Here is a 16,787-nt window from a genome sequence, read left to right on the forward strand (position 1 = left end):
GTTTTACCTGGTAAAAATAAAAACTAAATTTAGTAGTTTTAACCATAGGTGACTGAATCTCAGAAGAATCGGCTTCATTACTTTGCCAAGATTATTTTCGGCTTTCCAAGCCACCCACCGTCCTGTTATGTTTTCAATCCTATTCAGATCACTGCCATACACTTGTTGGAAGTACGATACGGTGGCGTGCAGACAAATGCCGGCACAGTCTGCCTCCAACAAAGAAAAACAAAGCCACGGATGTGACCCCCGGCCCAACCCCAACCACGCACGTTTCTTGGGCATGCTGTCGAGGTGGCAGCACTCACATATGCATCTGGGAATGCTGGCTGTCCACTGGTTGTTGCTCTGGCAGGTGATGGCCTTCTCGCCAATTAGCTCGAAGGCCGACTGGCACTCAAATGTCAGCCGGTCGCCGTGGGCAAATCCGCCGGCGTCCCTCCTGCCGTAAGGAGGCACACCTGGGTCTCCGCACGTCCCGGCTTCAATCTCTGACGAGGGGGAGGGGGTGAAACAAATGCAATTGGGCGACGGGATAAAAGTCAAGCGGTGATGCCCAAGGGGATGACAGCACGGCTTCTACTTCGGCTGTCCCATCTATAATACGTCTGTCTGTCTTATCATCATCATGGGGGGGGGGGGGGGAGGGGAAGATGCCAGCCTTCACGCGCCCCACTCTGTCTAGTGAAAAATCACGAATTTCATCGTTAACCCGGTGGCCGAACATCGATCAACGATCTCTCGGTCTCCAGAGTGACAACTCACCCATCGTCAGGGGTGCCGCTGTGGTGTGAAGGTCAGGACACTGAATGTACAATCCAAAGGTCACTGGTTCGATCTCCCGGCATGGCAGTCAAGACAACGGGTCAATTTTCTTAAATTTCCCCTGCCTCTGTCCACCCAGCGGCATAAATGAGTTCACCACAGATAGACTGAGAATTCACGAGTGGTGCGGTGAAGTGTGGCTAATTCCACCTCTTTCAATATAGACAGGCTGGCATGGGAGAGTAAGCTAGGTACCATCTAGAGGGCCTCTCTAGAGCTCGCTCTCGTGGACGTCCTCCTGCCAAGAGTGGCGTGAGAGAGTAATTGTAGGGCCGCGCTTTTACCTTTTCATTGTCGTCATCATGAACGTCACAACCAGGAGTGCCAGCCCATGAAGGCAAAGGTCTCGTTTTAAGGTTCCACTAAGCACTTGAAGGGAAACCCTTCAGGGTCGGCTTTCAAAACAGGGAGAGCCAATTTTTTTAGAACTTGGTATGAAAAAAAAATCTATATTTCAAGAGCTGCTTGTTGTGTATCCCCCACACCTCCAATTAGCGCGGTTGGCTACGTACGGTGCGAAATAAGCTCAGCGTACACACATTCATGCATGCATGTGAGAATATGAGATGGTGGTCCTTCATAAATAACGTCACGAAGCAGCTGTCCTTAAAAAGCCTGCCGCACGCGGCACCGGAGCGCCAGGTTGCCGAACCCCTGATCGTGGGGAATGTTCAAAGCAGATGTTTTACGGTAGCTGCGCCACTCGGGGTGTGAGGTGCGAAAGAATGTCATCCAGTGCGGAGAAACGACGAACAAAACACAGGCATAGCAATTAAAGAGGAGACAAAAAGATACAACACGCGCTCTGACTAATGATTCATGAGAGAATTGGTGCGTAAATTAACACACGGCTCTAAGATGTGTTGCATTTATTGTCTTGTATATTAGTGGTTTGCTCAATGTCTGCTTAAGTCCCCCCCCCCAAAAAAAAAAAAATCTAAGAGCTAATGTTTGAATTAACACTGAAGTGTAACTGGTTTCGGGCAATGTACATTCTGGTGATTCAGTACGATATGAGGTTAACAAACTCACGGGCCCATCGGCTGTCAGAGGCGAGTGATGCGGCATTGTGTGCTCCCGTACACGGCGAGGTGCTGCTCACCGCGATTCGGCCAGTCGTGAAATTCCCACATTTATACTAGATTTGAAGTTTTCGTGACTGCAAGGATCCATACTCTTTGGTTCTTTCGGTAAAGTCACGTAGGTAAAAAAAAACAAATATACTTTTTTTTATCACATTTTTTTATGCAAGTAAATTTATTTTATTATTATTATTATTATTCTTTTTTCTATTTTTATTTTTTACCTACGTGACTTTACCGAAAGAACCAAAGAGTACACATTTATATTGCCCGACACAACTCAATCCGATACATGCGATGGTTGATGGTTATATCCAATGGAGGTACTTTATTCAGCTTATTGAAGAATGGTGAGCTCACGTCAGTTAAGTGCTGCGTTTTGCAGCCCTCCCCGCCCGGACTTTGCCAATATAGTTTTATAATTAAATGCGTTTTGCCAGCTTTATTTTATTTCTCAATATTTCACGTAACGTGCCAACATTGCCTCCTCTATGGCCAGGTCGCCCGTCTTCCAGGAGAGATTTTTGTAACTCAATGGGCCTCTTCTTACCCGTCTCAGTAAAAGTCCGGGCTCTGGCTCCTTGACCCCCACCCCACCTCGCCAGGATTTTTAACCGGTGACTTTATTAGTTTAACAACGTGGGCTTCGCCTCTGATCTCTGCACCTGATGGGTTCAGTGATGACGTCGTCCTGCTCTATTTAGGACCGGAAGCACGTGGATTGCTTCATTTTTCTGGCAAATCGCCCGATGATGCTGGATGTAATTACCAGCGAAACGTCGCACTACTCAAATTGTAAACGTTGTGGATTTACTCTCCAACGCACCGGTGGGCTGAAGTAGTAACTAATTGGCGCGTTGTTTACTGTGATAAACCTTACTGGCTGTGTCGGGAGGTGGAGGGTTATGACACATTATTACTTACGCGATCTAACCCACAAACCTTTATTATGGACTTTCTTCGCGTGACTTGGAGCGCTCCAACCGCGAGAATCATGCAATGTGAATGAGGGAATAACTTATTCATGAACTATTGAGAATGGATTCTGCATGATTAAAACTTTAGAATTATGTATTTAAGGGATGCCTGTCGTTAGAGTGCACGATTCATAATTGTGATTTCAAATGAAAAATTTGGGGAGGTTAGCCGCAGTGTATCATTTCACTACGGCAGATACAATATTTCCAGGACGAGAACGTGAACTGTTTTCCTGCCATTGGCTCGGAGCCACTGACGCAGATGAGCGGCCACCCCAATACCTGTTTTTTGAGAACCATTTTCCACGGCTCACATGTCATTCCAACTCAAAGAATACCTTCCAGGCATTCGCAATGTGTCGTGGAACAGTTTCGACCCCTCTGACTTGACCTCTGCTGTTCGTGTAATGTTGTGAAATAAAAAAAATCTAACAAACTGACGGCAAAATGGCGAGGTCGTCATCCACGAGAGACTCACAAAACCTGCCAGCTGCACCAGCTGCCTTTGTCCCTGAAATTACTATCCACTCCAAGAGCACGCTCTGCTATTTGTTTAGAAATGTCAATCTGTATTTTCTCAATGAGACACTCATAGGTGAAAACCAATATATACATATATAGCCGCTCGTTTGGTTCTTTCGGTAAAGTCACGTAGAAAATAAATTCGAATATAATAGAATACGATGTTTCGATTACAACACAAGCAACCATCATCAGGTAAGAATGAATTTAAAAAAAAAACATAGTAAACTTAGAAATATAACGCAATACAACACAGAGAGTCGGCCAACACAACAGTAACCACCTCACCTGGTTGATTACGTTCTTCCAAAGATTGCTAAAAACACACACTGTTTGTCTTGGTGTGTGTCTCGCTCTGTGTGTCTCTCTCTGCAAGTGTGTCTGTCTACATTGTCTCCGTGTCTGTGTTTTGTCTCTCTCTCAAATTTAGCAATCTTTGGAAGAACGTAATCAACCAGGTAGGGTGTTGACTGTTGTTTTATCCGACTCTCTGTGTCGTATTACATTATATTTCTAAGTTTACTATGGTTTTTTCCATTCATTCTTACCTGATGATGGTTGCTTGTGTTGCAATCGAAACATCGTATTCTATTATTATTTGATTTTCTCTTTCTACATGAATTTACCGAAAGAACCAAAGAGCAATTCCTGCAGTCACGAAAGCTTCATATATATATCTGGTTGTGGTCAGATTATCTGACTCACAATTTGAAAGTTGCGAGTTCACAACCCGGTTCAAGGCTAGACTCAGCCCCTCCGGAGTCAATGCTACCATGTGTAAATCGATTGTCTGGAGTGACCCCCCTTTTAGCCCCAAGAAGGTGGAACGTTTTCACCACAACAAAGCAGGGATTGGTGGGACAGTGGTTCGAGCAATGCACTGGAGACCCAGCCACCCAAGTTGAATTTATGGCCATGCCAAATATTGAACCAGTCCTGCCTCCGCCCCATCGTCGTCAACACACACACTGACCAGAGTGGTGAAGTATGGTGAAACAAAACCTGCACAACTGACACCACACGGGGAGGACTTTATCCAGCAGCGGATTGACAAAGGACTGAAAAGTATTATGAGTGCATTTGCTCTTCTATATATATGCCTGCACTAGGAGTGGTGATGCAATGGTCTTCTTGATGAATCTGTCGACCTGAGTTCAATCCCAGTCATGGCTAATATCGGTGGCAAGCGATATAAGAATGATGAACATGTCGTAAGCTACCGTGCATTAAGGCTAGCAACTGGGTACTGTGAACGTGCAGTAGCACAATCTGAGCATCCTTCTCCTTCCAAACGATGGAGGTGATACAAGCTACCGGGTGCTCATTTTTGGCTGAGTGGACCCGTGAGAGACACAGCCAGGATGCTCTTTGTGCTGTGCGCGACCAGGTACTTACACCACTGGCTCAGCACCACCAATGGAGAGGAGCAACTTGCCTCATACACATTTAATTTTGAAGAGACGTTGAACGTTCAGAGTACGTTCAGTGTGTACGGTGTATGACCAAACTCGACTGCGTTCAATCCCTAGGCTGTAGGCAAGTTACAACGGTTCTGTCTGCTTAATCATTCGCACAACGCCATTTGGCGATTCCCTCCATCCCACTGCCTCTTTTCCAAAGTTCTTAAAACCTGCCCCGATTCAAGAAATGTGTTAACTCTCATCTGCAGCATTACAACTATAAAAGTGCCGTTTGTTGTTGGCCGCTTGGCAGTTTGGGCCTCATTTGGCGGGCTGTGCTAAGCAATCGTGAGTAAGCAGCAATATATAAACACACACACACGTTTTCCTATTACAATTTGTCTTCAATGTCGTAAAGTTACTATAAGCTGCCTTTCGTTCAATTTCAATATTATTCAATAACTTTCTAAACCTGCCACATTTTTCGAGTATTACTTTTTGTTATTAAATTTGCATTTCGAATTCTACACGAGTACAGCAATACGGCATCCAAGGTAACCTAATTCAGTGTGCTCAACTACGCGCAACTGTTACATTTCAAGCAACAAATATGTTCTAAAAATTGGCAGCTGTTGTAAGGATTGCAATATAAGACCGACAGCCTCAAACACCACAGATGATTACTTTGTGTTGGGTTCTTCAGGTGGCATTGCATATAGGGGGGAATTTTGAGGTCAGGAAGGTCATCCCATTAGAATTTAGTTTATCACAGCAAAGGTATGTGAGAGACGCATCTATATTTAAACTGGAATAGAAGCTAATGCACACGACATATTTCCCAACTGGGCCTCAATAAAGTCTGAGTGTGTGCACGCATGAGTCTTGGTGGATCGGTGTGTATATGGGGAGCGGTGGCGGAGTGGTTAGCGCACTGCGCTACGAACCCAGTCACCCAAGTTTGATTTCCGCTCAGCCTTAAATGGTGCAGTGTGTAAACATCAGCACCAGGGAGACAAAGGCGGCCGGGCGTGCTGCTGGCCACCCACCCCCTCATGTTTTGTGCCTGCCTTCATAGGTGCTTGCCGAAAGCACTTGCCCCAACAGTCTTTGTTAAGGTTATACCGGGGCATCTTTGTCTATGTATATGTTGTATGCTTACAGTACGTGGAAGAGTGTGGCAGGATGCTTTAAAATACATGTCGTGTGTGTTAACATTCGTATTGTCTACCATCAAATCACTCTAAATGTTATTGGTCTCGTAAGCGAAACCAGATTGCTACTGGTGAGTACTGTAATACGTGAATACGTCTACAATGACAGTGCTTCTAGATTTGAAGCTTTCGTGACTGCAAGGATTCATATTCTTAGGTTTTTTCGGTAAAGTCACGTAGGTAAAACATCAAAATTAATAAAAAATAAAATAAAATAAAGATCACGACGTTTCGGAGGCAACACAAGTCTCCGTCATCAAGTGGGACCGTCTAATCTGGCTGTGACGGTCCCACCTGATGACGGAGACTTGTGTTGCCTCCGAAACGTCGTGATCTTTATTTTATTTTTTATTAATTTTGATGTTTTACCTACGTGACTTTACCGAAAAAACCTAAGAAAAATGACAGTCCTACATATTTTCAATGATTGCAAGAGATTTTTCTTTTTCTTTCATGACTACAATCACTCCACGTTGCCGCTGATCACGATTATTTTCTGACACAGTACCTGCTTTGTAAAATGTGGCCTGTAAGTGATTTAAACAAAGCAACTTACGAGCAGAATGCGACGATTCGATCCACACAATGAAGCCTGCGTGTTAGGCTGACAATGGACGTCTACATCTGTTGGAGGATGGAGTTTTACATTGCCGTCTGCAGCACAGCATTGCAGACAAGGCAATATATACTGGGCAGTGGCTTTAGGAGTGAGGATTGGCACACTGGACTTGCAATTCCGAAGTCGCCGATTCAATCAGCAAACAGCAGTGCAATTTTTCTTAAACCCCCCTCTCCTCTGTCTACCAAGCAGTATCAATGGTATGCACCGCAGTTAGTTGATCGGCAGGTGGTCACATGCGGTGGGGTAACGTGTGGGTACTCTCACCTCTTCCCACAACACGTCTGGTCCCACGTGGAAGAGTAGGCCAAAAGCCCGTAGTCTAGCAGCTCCCCCGAGTGAATGCCCTTCCACCAACAGCAATGTTTACAATACACGGTGGCGAGATGTTAACTACCTCGCCTAGTACACAGAAGGCCGTGGGTTCAATCCCGACCCTGATGCCTGTATATTTTAAGTTTGCGTGTTCTCCCTGTGGTGGCGTGGACTTTTCTCCGGGTCCTCCGGTTTTTCCCTCCACATTTAGAATCAAACGCGCGTTTAGAGTTATCTGGCTGCTATATATTTCCACGTGACAAGCCACTTCGTTGAGCTATCATTTGTGGCCAGGTCACTTCTGAAAAAGAGCTACATAGCACAGTGGGCCTTGTCTGGTAAAGTAAAAAAGAATTGTTACGTTTTTAGGAACTGCAGGGCCGCACGTCTTTGCTCGTAACTTTAAAGTGCCGTGTGTTGGCACCGTGTGTTGGTAATGCGTGCCGGCACCGCGTGTCACAACTGTGGGCCTGTTACCTTCATAGATGACCTTGAAGCCCAGCGAACCAACCGTCTCGTCTGTCTGAAGGTAAATCCACATCTGATTGCTGATGCTCACAATCAAGTCAGGCACGTCTGCACCAGTGAGGCTGTACACACGCGTGCACAAAGACGACATTATAGCAGCAATTCATCATCAGTCAGTGAATAAATCTATTGGAAAAAAATATGATGTGTTTTTTGTCATTCATTATTGCACAAAGACTAATTACACAAAATATGAGCATGTTTCACGTTAGGTTGTCGGCATTTTTCTCAAGCGAACAATATTTACGAGAACTGCTCCAACTGGGACAACGTAACACCGGGTGAAAAAAACGAGACAGATGTTGCACGATTTACACTATCACGAAAGACAATTAAAAGCACGCAGACACACGCGCAACGTGTGTACAGAAGCTTAATTAAAAATATGCTTGGTTTAGCCACCTGTGAAGAATAACTTTGCCATTAGCCCCCAAAGACTCAACACTCAAGATCACACATGACGCTTTCATTTATCCCCTCTGAAGCTCAAACTAAATACAAGCAATAGTCTGAAACAACAATTACCGTACAATATTTTTGTAAATTATAATCATCACAGAATGCTTGTATTCTTAAACATGGTAGTCTTTTGACTCGCAAACAGAAGGATACCCCACGTTGAAGTGGACTCAGCCCATTATGCTTATTCGGTAGATAAAACAGATACCACTTTGTTGGTGGTGGTGGACAAAATGAATGTACTGTATGTTGAACTTCCTTCTCAACATATGTGGCCAACCGTGTTAATCGGAGGTGCAGAGGAAGGACAACAAACTAAAAAATTGCACCCAAATCCGATGTGGAAATTGTACTCTCAGCTCAGGGCATTTAACGGGCATGGGCAACATCCAATGGAAGTTTGTGCGCACGGACCCTTCACGTATTTTCCGAAAGGATTTTGGACAACATTTGATTTCAAACATTCAAATGGCAATTAGCGAAGTTTTATTTTCGCATGGAAGAAAAAAAGTGTTATTTTATGTCGTTAATATCAGAAGCATGAGTAAAATGGATTATACTTACAAATGAGTGGCAAAGAATCACAAGTGAAATTGACCATCTGCCTTCGTGATTTCCCAGGTATTGTCTCAATGAGCTGGCTTCTTGCCCCTTTGGCAACCCGTTGTGATCCCAGGTGACCGATCTGTGTTTTTTTAATTCATCCAGTACAATTGTGACCACCGCTCGATTAAAGACTGATTCATCTTTGAAAAGAAGGGCTTTCCACAACAAGCTGGCTACATTTTTATTATCGTTTTAAAATTACAATGCCCCCTTAAGTAGTGCCTGTGAGTGTGAGAGTGGTATTCACAGTGTGGAGAGTAGTGGCGCAGTGGTTGGCACACTGTGCTAAGATTCTAGCGACCTGAGTGCGATTCCCCGCTCACGGCCAACATCAGTGACGATCATCAAAACTGGTTCTAGGCCTCCCCTAGATCGACCTTAAATGAGTACTTGGTGCGAAGTGTAAATATTTTCCCTGGGGAGAAGAAGAATGCCAGGCATGGTGTTGGCCACTCACCCCCTCGTTTGCTGGACCGGCCTGAATGTTCGCTAACTGCACTTGCCGCAACAGTCTATTAAAGGCCAGACGGGGGATCTTTGTCTTTGGTCTCCATACTGAGCACACTATGCTTTAGTTGATGAAGAAGCATGTGCCTGGGTACCGGTTCAAATACCGCTCATCACTGATGTTCGCCGCAGCTGGGATTTGAACTTGACATGCCACTACCGGATTCGGAGCGAGCGACAATCTCACTAACGCGAAGCGAGTCGATCGCAACGGGTTAGAAAGTAAAACAAGCGCGAGATAATACGACATTCCACCTAAAACACTCCTTCTTAAACGATCACACAGTCAGCAGCGAAGACGACGTTTTTCAAGAGGCGGTGTCGCGTCAGCATGAAAAAAACTTGGGCGCAAAACACATGTTCAGCAGTTCTTCCTGCACGTCTACATTTCGTTGAAAGGTACTTAAAGCGAGCTTCGACTCAAACGTGGCGCAGGTGGTGAATAAGGTAACCGTGAGTGATCGCGACGGCCGGGGAAACCGACCTGAAATGTCACGCGCCACTGCCTTGTTAGACCTTAGGCCAATTGAAGGCAGCAAGCACCTTGAGTGGGTGAATGTTTGCCGCTGCTAATTCTGAATCAAACATTTTTTCCCCCTCACAAGGTCACCTTAGAAAAAGATATCCCATGGTCTTTGCTTGCATCGGCGTCCTCTCTCGTACATATCCACATTTACAAAATCTTTGAATGTACAATTTTGTATAATGGGCTATATATATATGTATAGTTTTAGACCGTGTACAAAATGCAACGTGGGCTCAGCTGACAAAATAAAACGTAACCTTGGAACGTCCTTTAATGTGGCACCATCGACTTGCGAATTCCCAAAAAGAGTATTTTCCTGAATGGTGACACTAAGCTGTATCCATTCCAAGGAATCGGAGCCAATCATTTCAAACAGCGCTGTCACGAAACCTTAACTACACTGTAATTTCAGCGCCGTTAACATCAATTTAAACCATTCTCTTGCCTCCCTAAATATTGAATGCTCCACCCACTCAACATAAAAACACAACAACACTCAATCAATCAATTAAATATATTGTATTACATTAATCAAAGCCACTCTATTGTTATGAACAATTGTTTTTTTCTGGCTGGCTGTGGGACCCGGCTGAAGGTATTCACTTTAGGTGGAATAAGCAGTTGGCTCGAGCACACGTGCTCTTACTGCGGTGAATCAAATAGCAATAAAGCACACAGCTATATGTGCCAGCTGTTGTACGCTGCCCCTGAAATATGCATATAATTAGTTGCAAAACATATAATAAAATGGTGCTCATTTCCATCACAATCGGCGCTTTGAAATGTAGTATTAAGGTGCAGTGAGAGCACCGCAGTGGTGGGAAGATGTTATCTCCCTCGCCCAGTATGCCAGGAGGTCGTGGGTTCGATTCCGAACCTGACGATGCCTGTATATTCGGAGTTCATGTTATCTCCCCATGGTAATCACGTGTTTTTTTATCCAGATCCGCCGGATTTTCCCCTCCGCATTTAGAAACAAGCGTTTAGATTGTTTGGCTGTGACTATAAATTCCCACGTATGATGATATCAGCCACTTTGATTAGCTATCATGTGTGACCAGGTCACCTCTGAAAAAGACGGAATAGATCAGTGGGCTTGACCAGCGAAATAAAATATCTTAGTTTTAATGCCATTTTTATCGCTCACTGCTGAGGTTGAAAGCGTAAATGCATTAGCTATGTCTGTCTATGACGTGGGTTCACGATAACTCTCGCAAGGGCAATCCAAATTATTTTTTTTATTATAGAGAGGTGCGTTGCTCATTTTGGACTTACTCAAAAGAAACCTGGCCAAATTGATCAAAAGCTCGGCCAAAACTTGGTTATGAATGACTAAAAAACAGTGCTACAGTGAGGGAAAAAAATATTTGATCCCCTGCTGATTTTGTACGTTTGCTCACTGACAAAAAAATGATCAGTCTATAATTTTAATGGTAGGTTTATTTGAACAGTGAGAGACAGAATAACAACAAAACAATCCGAAAAAACGCATGTCAAAAATGTTATAAATTGATTGTCATTTTAATGAGGGAAATAAGTATTTGACCCCTCTGCAAAAGATGACTTAGTACTTGGTGGCAAAACCCTTTTTGGCAATCACAGAGGTCAGAAGTTTCTTATAGTTGGCCACCAGGTTTGCACACATCTCAGGAGGGATTTTGTCCCACTCCTCTTTGCAGATCTTCTCCAAGTCATTAAGGTTTCGAGGCTGACGTTTGGCAACTCGAACCTTCAGCTCCCTCCACAGATTTTCTATGGGATTAAGGTCTGGAGACTGGCTAGTCTACTCCAGGACCTTAATGTGCTTCTTCTTGAGCCACTCCTTTGTTGCCTTGGCCGTGTGTTTTGGGTTATTGTCATGCTGGAATACCCATCCACGACCCATTTTCAATGCCCTGGCTGAGGGAAGGAGGTTCTCACCCAAAGATGTGACGGTACATGGCCCCGTCCATCGTCCCTTTGATCCAGTGAAGTTGTCCTGTCCCCTTAGCAGAAAAACACCACCAAATCATAATGTTTCCACCTCCATGTTTGACGGTGGGGATGGTGTTCTTGGAGTCATAGGCAGCATTCCTCCTCCTCCAAACACGGCGAGTTGAGTTAATGCCAAAAAGCTCCATTTTGGTCTCATGCGTTTTTCTGGATTTTGTTGTTGTTATTCTGTCTCTCACTGTTCAAATAAACCTACCATTAAAATTATAGACTGATCATTTCTTTGTCAGTGGGCAAACGTACAAAATCAGCAGGGGATCAAATACTTTTTTTCCCTCACTGTAAAAGGATTCACTCTTGCCGTCCAAGGTAATGGGCATGCGCATCACGCACGCACGTGCCTCGCATCCCCCTCACGACTATGCGTGAAGTCACATTGAGACGGCGTGTGGTTTGAAACATGATAGTGTAGTGGAATAGCGCCGGCTGGTGGACAGCAGCGGAAACTGTGGTGGACAGACAGCACACAGGCCGGTGAGGGTGTGCACGGTGTGCGAGCAGAGGGGAGGAACTAGGGCAAGGGTCACGGAGGACCCCGTCTGGAGGCCCCTGAACCTGCTAGCGGGTTCCAGAAGGGAGGCGCGGTCAAGGCGGAGAGCCAGGCCGTGCTGGGAGCATAAAATGAGCCGAGAGCGGGGGGCTCGAGGCTGCCGGTTCTGGGAATGGACTCGTCTCGTTGTTGCTGTCTTTTCGTCGCCGTCGTCGCTAAACGTCTCCACGAGATATCGCGCGACTAAGGATAGTAGTTGGCTATCTCAGTCAGCGCTGTCAGTTTTAGACGGCCAGTGCAGTGTACAGGCTCGGCTGAGCACCTGTGGAGAGTGTGCGGACGAGACTGTGAAAGTTGTTAATGGAGAATGTGCCTCCTAGAAACTGTCTGAATCGTTAGCACTACAACAGCATTCTGAATTAAACGCCTCCGCAGGATAAACGCACATTAGCATGTGTGATGGGATCTATGCATATGCATGATTTTTTTCATTTTTTGATGCCGATTAGGCGTGCAGTTACCAAATCATTTACTGAATAAAATGCATACTTAAGTTCATTATGGATATGTTTAATAATGCCTGCAAGCACAACTTTTTTTTTATTTATGAAAATTATACGTAAATGTTACTTTTATGCTCATGAAACAAACGAGACAGACAACATAAATGAAAATGAAAAACTATTTGATTTTTTAAATCACACCACCAATGACATGACCGATCCTCGCAGCCCCCCAGCCAGCCAGCAAAACTTTTCATCATATTGAGAGCCCTGTCACTCTCCACCTTTATTTTCCCTTCTCTGTGCTGTATATAATAATTCATCTCTCACTTTGCCCGTTTCTGTGTCTCCCTTTCTTTGTCCCCTCTTAAACCACTCCCACCCTCCAAATTCCTCACCCACTTCGCCCCCCATCTCACTTTCCCTTGTTCTCCTCTTTAAGTTTTGCTCTCTTTCCTCTCCATTCCAGGCCTTTTTCACTCTCTCCCTGCCTCTCTCCTCTAGCTCCCTCCTCTATATACACGCCCAGTGTGAAGGGTGATTGGGGGTGAGACGTGATGACGTGGTGAGTACGACACACGAACCCAGATCAACGCTGTGGGATGCAGATGGTATCATCGCGTAGATCTGCGTGGTGATGTTACCAGCACATACGCACACTTGCCAGCGTGCCAGGAAACCAACCAGGCAGGCAGGAATCCAGTCAGCAAAAGTGTTTTTGTTAAAATATAGTATGACCAGCTTTACTACCCGGCTTTGCCCAGGACTTGGATTCACCACGCCCGGCCGCCTTTGTCTCCCCAGTGGCGATGTTCACACACCACACCAGTTACTTGTTTGGTCCTGGGCCTCCTCTAGGTAGAGGAGGCCCAGGACCAGTTGAAATAATCGTCACCGGTGGTGGTGCGTGAGCGGGAATCGAATTTGGTCGCCGGGTTCGTAGTGCAGCGCGCTAACCACTACACTACAGTACAATGCGTTACGCTTCCACACGCGCGGGTCACGTGACAGATTTGACGTCACAGCTCACTTGCCGTGCAAAAAATAAATGCATTATTGAGCTCCCCCCCAAAAAAAAAACAAGTGTATTTTAATAATTTTTGCATGGTGTACCCACATGGCAAATTGAAAGTTTGTTGCATGTCGGGAAGTACGCTAAACATTTTGAACAGACACACACTCACAACTTTGCCTTTTATATATATGGAGATGTATATATGGAGATGATGATGGTCCTACACAGGGTTCGGCAACCAAAATGACAAGAGCCATTTTTTTTTCGAATTCGGTAAAAAGCTCAATATTTCAAGAGCCGCAATGCACTGTGAATATAAGCCTTTAATAAATACCGTCACGATGCATTCCTTAAAGAGCCGCATGTGGCTCCAGAGCGGCAGGTTGCTAACCCCTGGTCCTGGAGGATGCTGAATTGGTCCATGTTAAATGATGAGTGATTCATAATTCGCTTTATTTTGGGGTTAAATCATAGGCTTTCGCGACCAATATCATCCATAATTACAGGTTTTTAGGGTTAGATCGCGTAAATATATAAATGTGTAGTAAGTATATATGGAGGCTTGACGACAGGATCGGAGGCACACTTATTTATTACACCAACACAGTTATTACAGGTCACTTGGCTACAGGGATTTCTCGACAGCTAACACCTCTAGCCTATACCAACTCCTCCACTACGGGACTAGGGGAGGCTATCTGTCCCAGCTTGGTTAAGCTGGGATCCCGGCTCCCTGAGTCACCAGACCAGCTTCGTCTGGGCTCTCGGGGCCACGCCACCGGCTTGCCCTGGTCGGCCCTTAGAAGGACAGCGAGCCAGGGGAGCTCCGGGGCCTATACTAGCAGGTCTTCGTTCTTCTCTGGTTAAAGCTGAGTCCCGACTCCCGAGCCTTTCGGCTCATCACCTTTTATAGGACTTGCCCCCAAGGGGGGGCCCGTGGGGGATACACATGCGGACGTCGGTGCGAGCGCCACCCTTGTGTACGGCCGTAACCCCGCCCCTTGTGTTTGTTGGCCATCCGTGGCCATGCATAATCACGCCTCAACATTCGTAGCCATGTGCAATTACACCTCTACAAATGTGTTGGTAAACCCACCACCACCCGACACAGCCAGTAAGTAAAGTTTGTCACGTAAACAGAACATGCCAATTCGTTACTAGTACAGCACACCGGTGTGATATCAATGTTTAAACTATAAACCTCCACCACCCGGATAAGCCAATCGAATCAAGTCAAGTGGGCAAAATATTACAATTGGTCTTGCTTTTTCAGCAAACTGGTTGAATATTGAAGAGCAGGCAACATTGAGGATGCTCCGACGTTTCGGACGCTTTGCCTGAGATCACAAGCCACATCATCGGGTGACATCAAAAGCTCAACTCTCACGGGAGGTGAGCTTTTGTCAAAATTGTACAAAGGTTGCTTGCTTTGTCAACATCCTCGTGTTTTGTGGCATATTTGCCCCCCACGTGACAACTTGATATGATTGGCCCTGTTGGGTGGCGGAGGGTTATAGTTAGATGAGCACGGTTAGTTACGTATGGTGCGAAAGAAGTTCAGCATACATGCATTCATAAACAACCAAAAATAAACCAATCATACTTGCACGATCTAGCCCATAATACACCAATTACGAATCGTAATATTGGTCGTAAAAAAGGCTATGTATAACATAAATGATAACCATAATTTACTGCTCAAATACACGCCTGCTGACCTGATTGCCCCTAGTTATGTTTGAGCCCAAGAATAGCACCGGAGTTAACAGCACACGCACTCGTGCTGGCTGTGCAATTAAGCGATCTATGCAACAAGAACAATGACAACAACCACACAACATGTCCGCCAACAACCCCTGTGGCATCAAAAGGAAAAAATGTAAAAAGCAATGTTTTTGACAATGGCCCCTCTTCGTGGCACTTACGTAGAGAGGCCAGAGAGGTAAGACTATATATTTGTGCTTTGAAGAAGGGCCCTTGCTGTAAAACGTTGCCTATTGTGCCATTTTCGTTTTAAGGCCACAGTGGTATTAACGAATGTGAGGGCTTTGTTATTTCAGCAATGTTAGGTTTATAATGGTAGGGATATGAAATGAACAAATCTAATGCACCTTGGAAAATTGTACATCAGAAAGGCAGTCAATTGTGTACAAGCAACCCTGCTCTCGTCACATTAATTCCAATAAAAAAAAACTTTTGCAAATACTGTAGCAGCAAAGCATTCATTTCCATAAAAATACGTAGAATGGGTTTTATTGCACTTTGTCACTTGTTGTGACACATGCAAAGCTCATTACAAATTAAAAATAACAATGATATGACGATGATGCTGAAGACATTTGGATGCACATATGCATAAGGACACGACAAGGCTATAACTGATCAAATCTTAAGACATTATTAATATACATAGATTATATTTTGGTTAACCAAAATTAACATTGCATACATTTAAAACACAAAATGACAAAATAAAAATTTATATTATAATTAAATTTTATATCTAACTTTGTCTTTGTTGAATCTTTGGTAAATATCAAATTGCACTTTCAATGTAACGCATCTATGTATATCTCATTTTCATTGCCTATTGTGTTGGTCTTGTAACAATTTATTTAAAAACACGATAATTTTTTTCTACATCCATACTTCATTAAACATTCTGTTTTTATTTACCGATGTCATTTATAATTACTGGACATCTGTGAGAAAAAAGGAGCTTCATAGCTCACCGGATTCCTCCGGTATAAATAAATATTCGGATTCTGAATTGCTATTTTTACAATTACGTCCACCCTTAGGATTAGCCTCTCCAGCCCATGCCCCGCCTCTACACTCGCCCTGCCCTCGTTCCCCCCCACCCTCCTCAGCTATATAAACCCTTGTCAAAGCCATCTCTTCGGCATACCTGTTTTCGCTGTGGTGATCCCCACCTGATGAAGGACGTTTGTGTTGCGCCCGAAACGTCGTGATTTAATTTAGTTGTTTTGACTTTTTATTATTATTTTCACCTCCGTGACTTTACCGAAAGAATCAAAGAGTATGGATCCTTGCAGTCACGAAAACTTCAAATATAGAATTATTCTTAGAATTGTTAAAAAGACACACACACAGACCTTTGCTCACAGTTGGCCCTCACCTGGTTATAAACAAAGTGCATTATGCAGCACGAGTTCTTTCCCGCACGGCACTCACCAAAATAAAAGGCCA

At 44.5% G+C, this 16,787-nt stretch overlaps 1 protein-coding gene across 2 annotated transcripts in view; it reads right to left on the reverse strand.

The window, feature by feature from the left end:
* Positions 1–16,787, reverse strand: part of LOC133353404 (CUB and sushi domain-containing protein 3-like) — a 634,534-nt gene that overhangs the window by 294,608 nt on the left and 323,139 nt on the right. For both annotated transcript variants that reach the window (XM_061569655.1, XM_061569654.1), the window contains exons 12-13: positions 7,429–7,541; positions 309–491 (exon numbers count right to left, since the gene is read on the reverse strand). In XM_061569655.1, coding sequence (XP_061425639.1) covers positions 309–491; positions 7,429–7,541 — 296 coding nt within the window. The remainder of the gene's footprint in view (positions 1–308; positions 492–7,428; positions 7,542–16,787) is intronic.

Source organism: Lethenteron reissneri, chromosome 43 (assembly GCF_015708825.2).
Source record: "Lethenteron reissneri isolate LAM-NWPU_2019-01 chromosome 43, ASM1570882v1, whole genome shotgun sequence".
NCBI lineage: Eukaryota > Metazoa > Chordata > Hyperoartia > Petromyzontiformes > Petromyzontidae > Lethenteron > Lethenteron reissneri.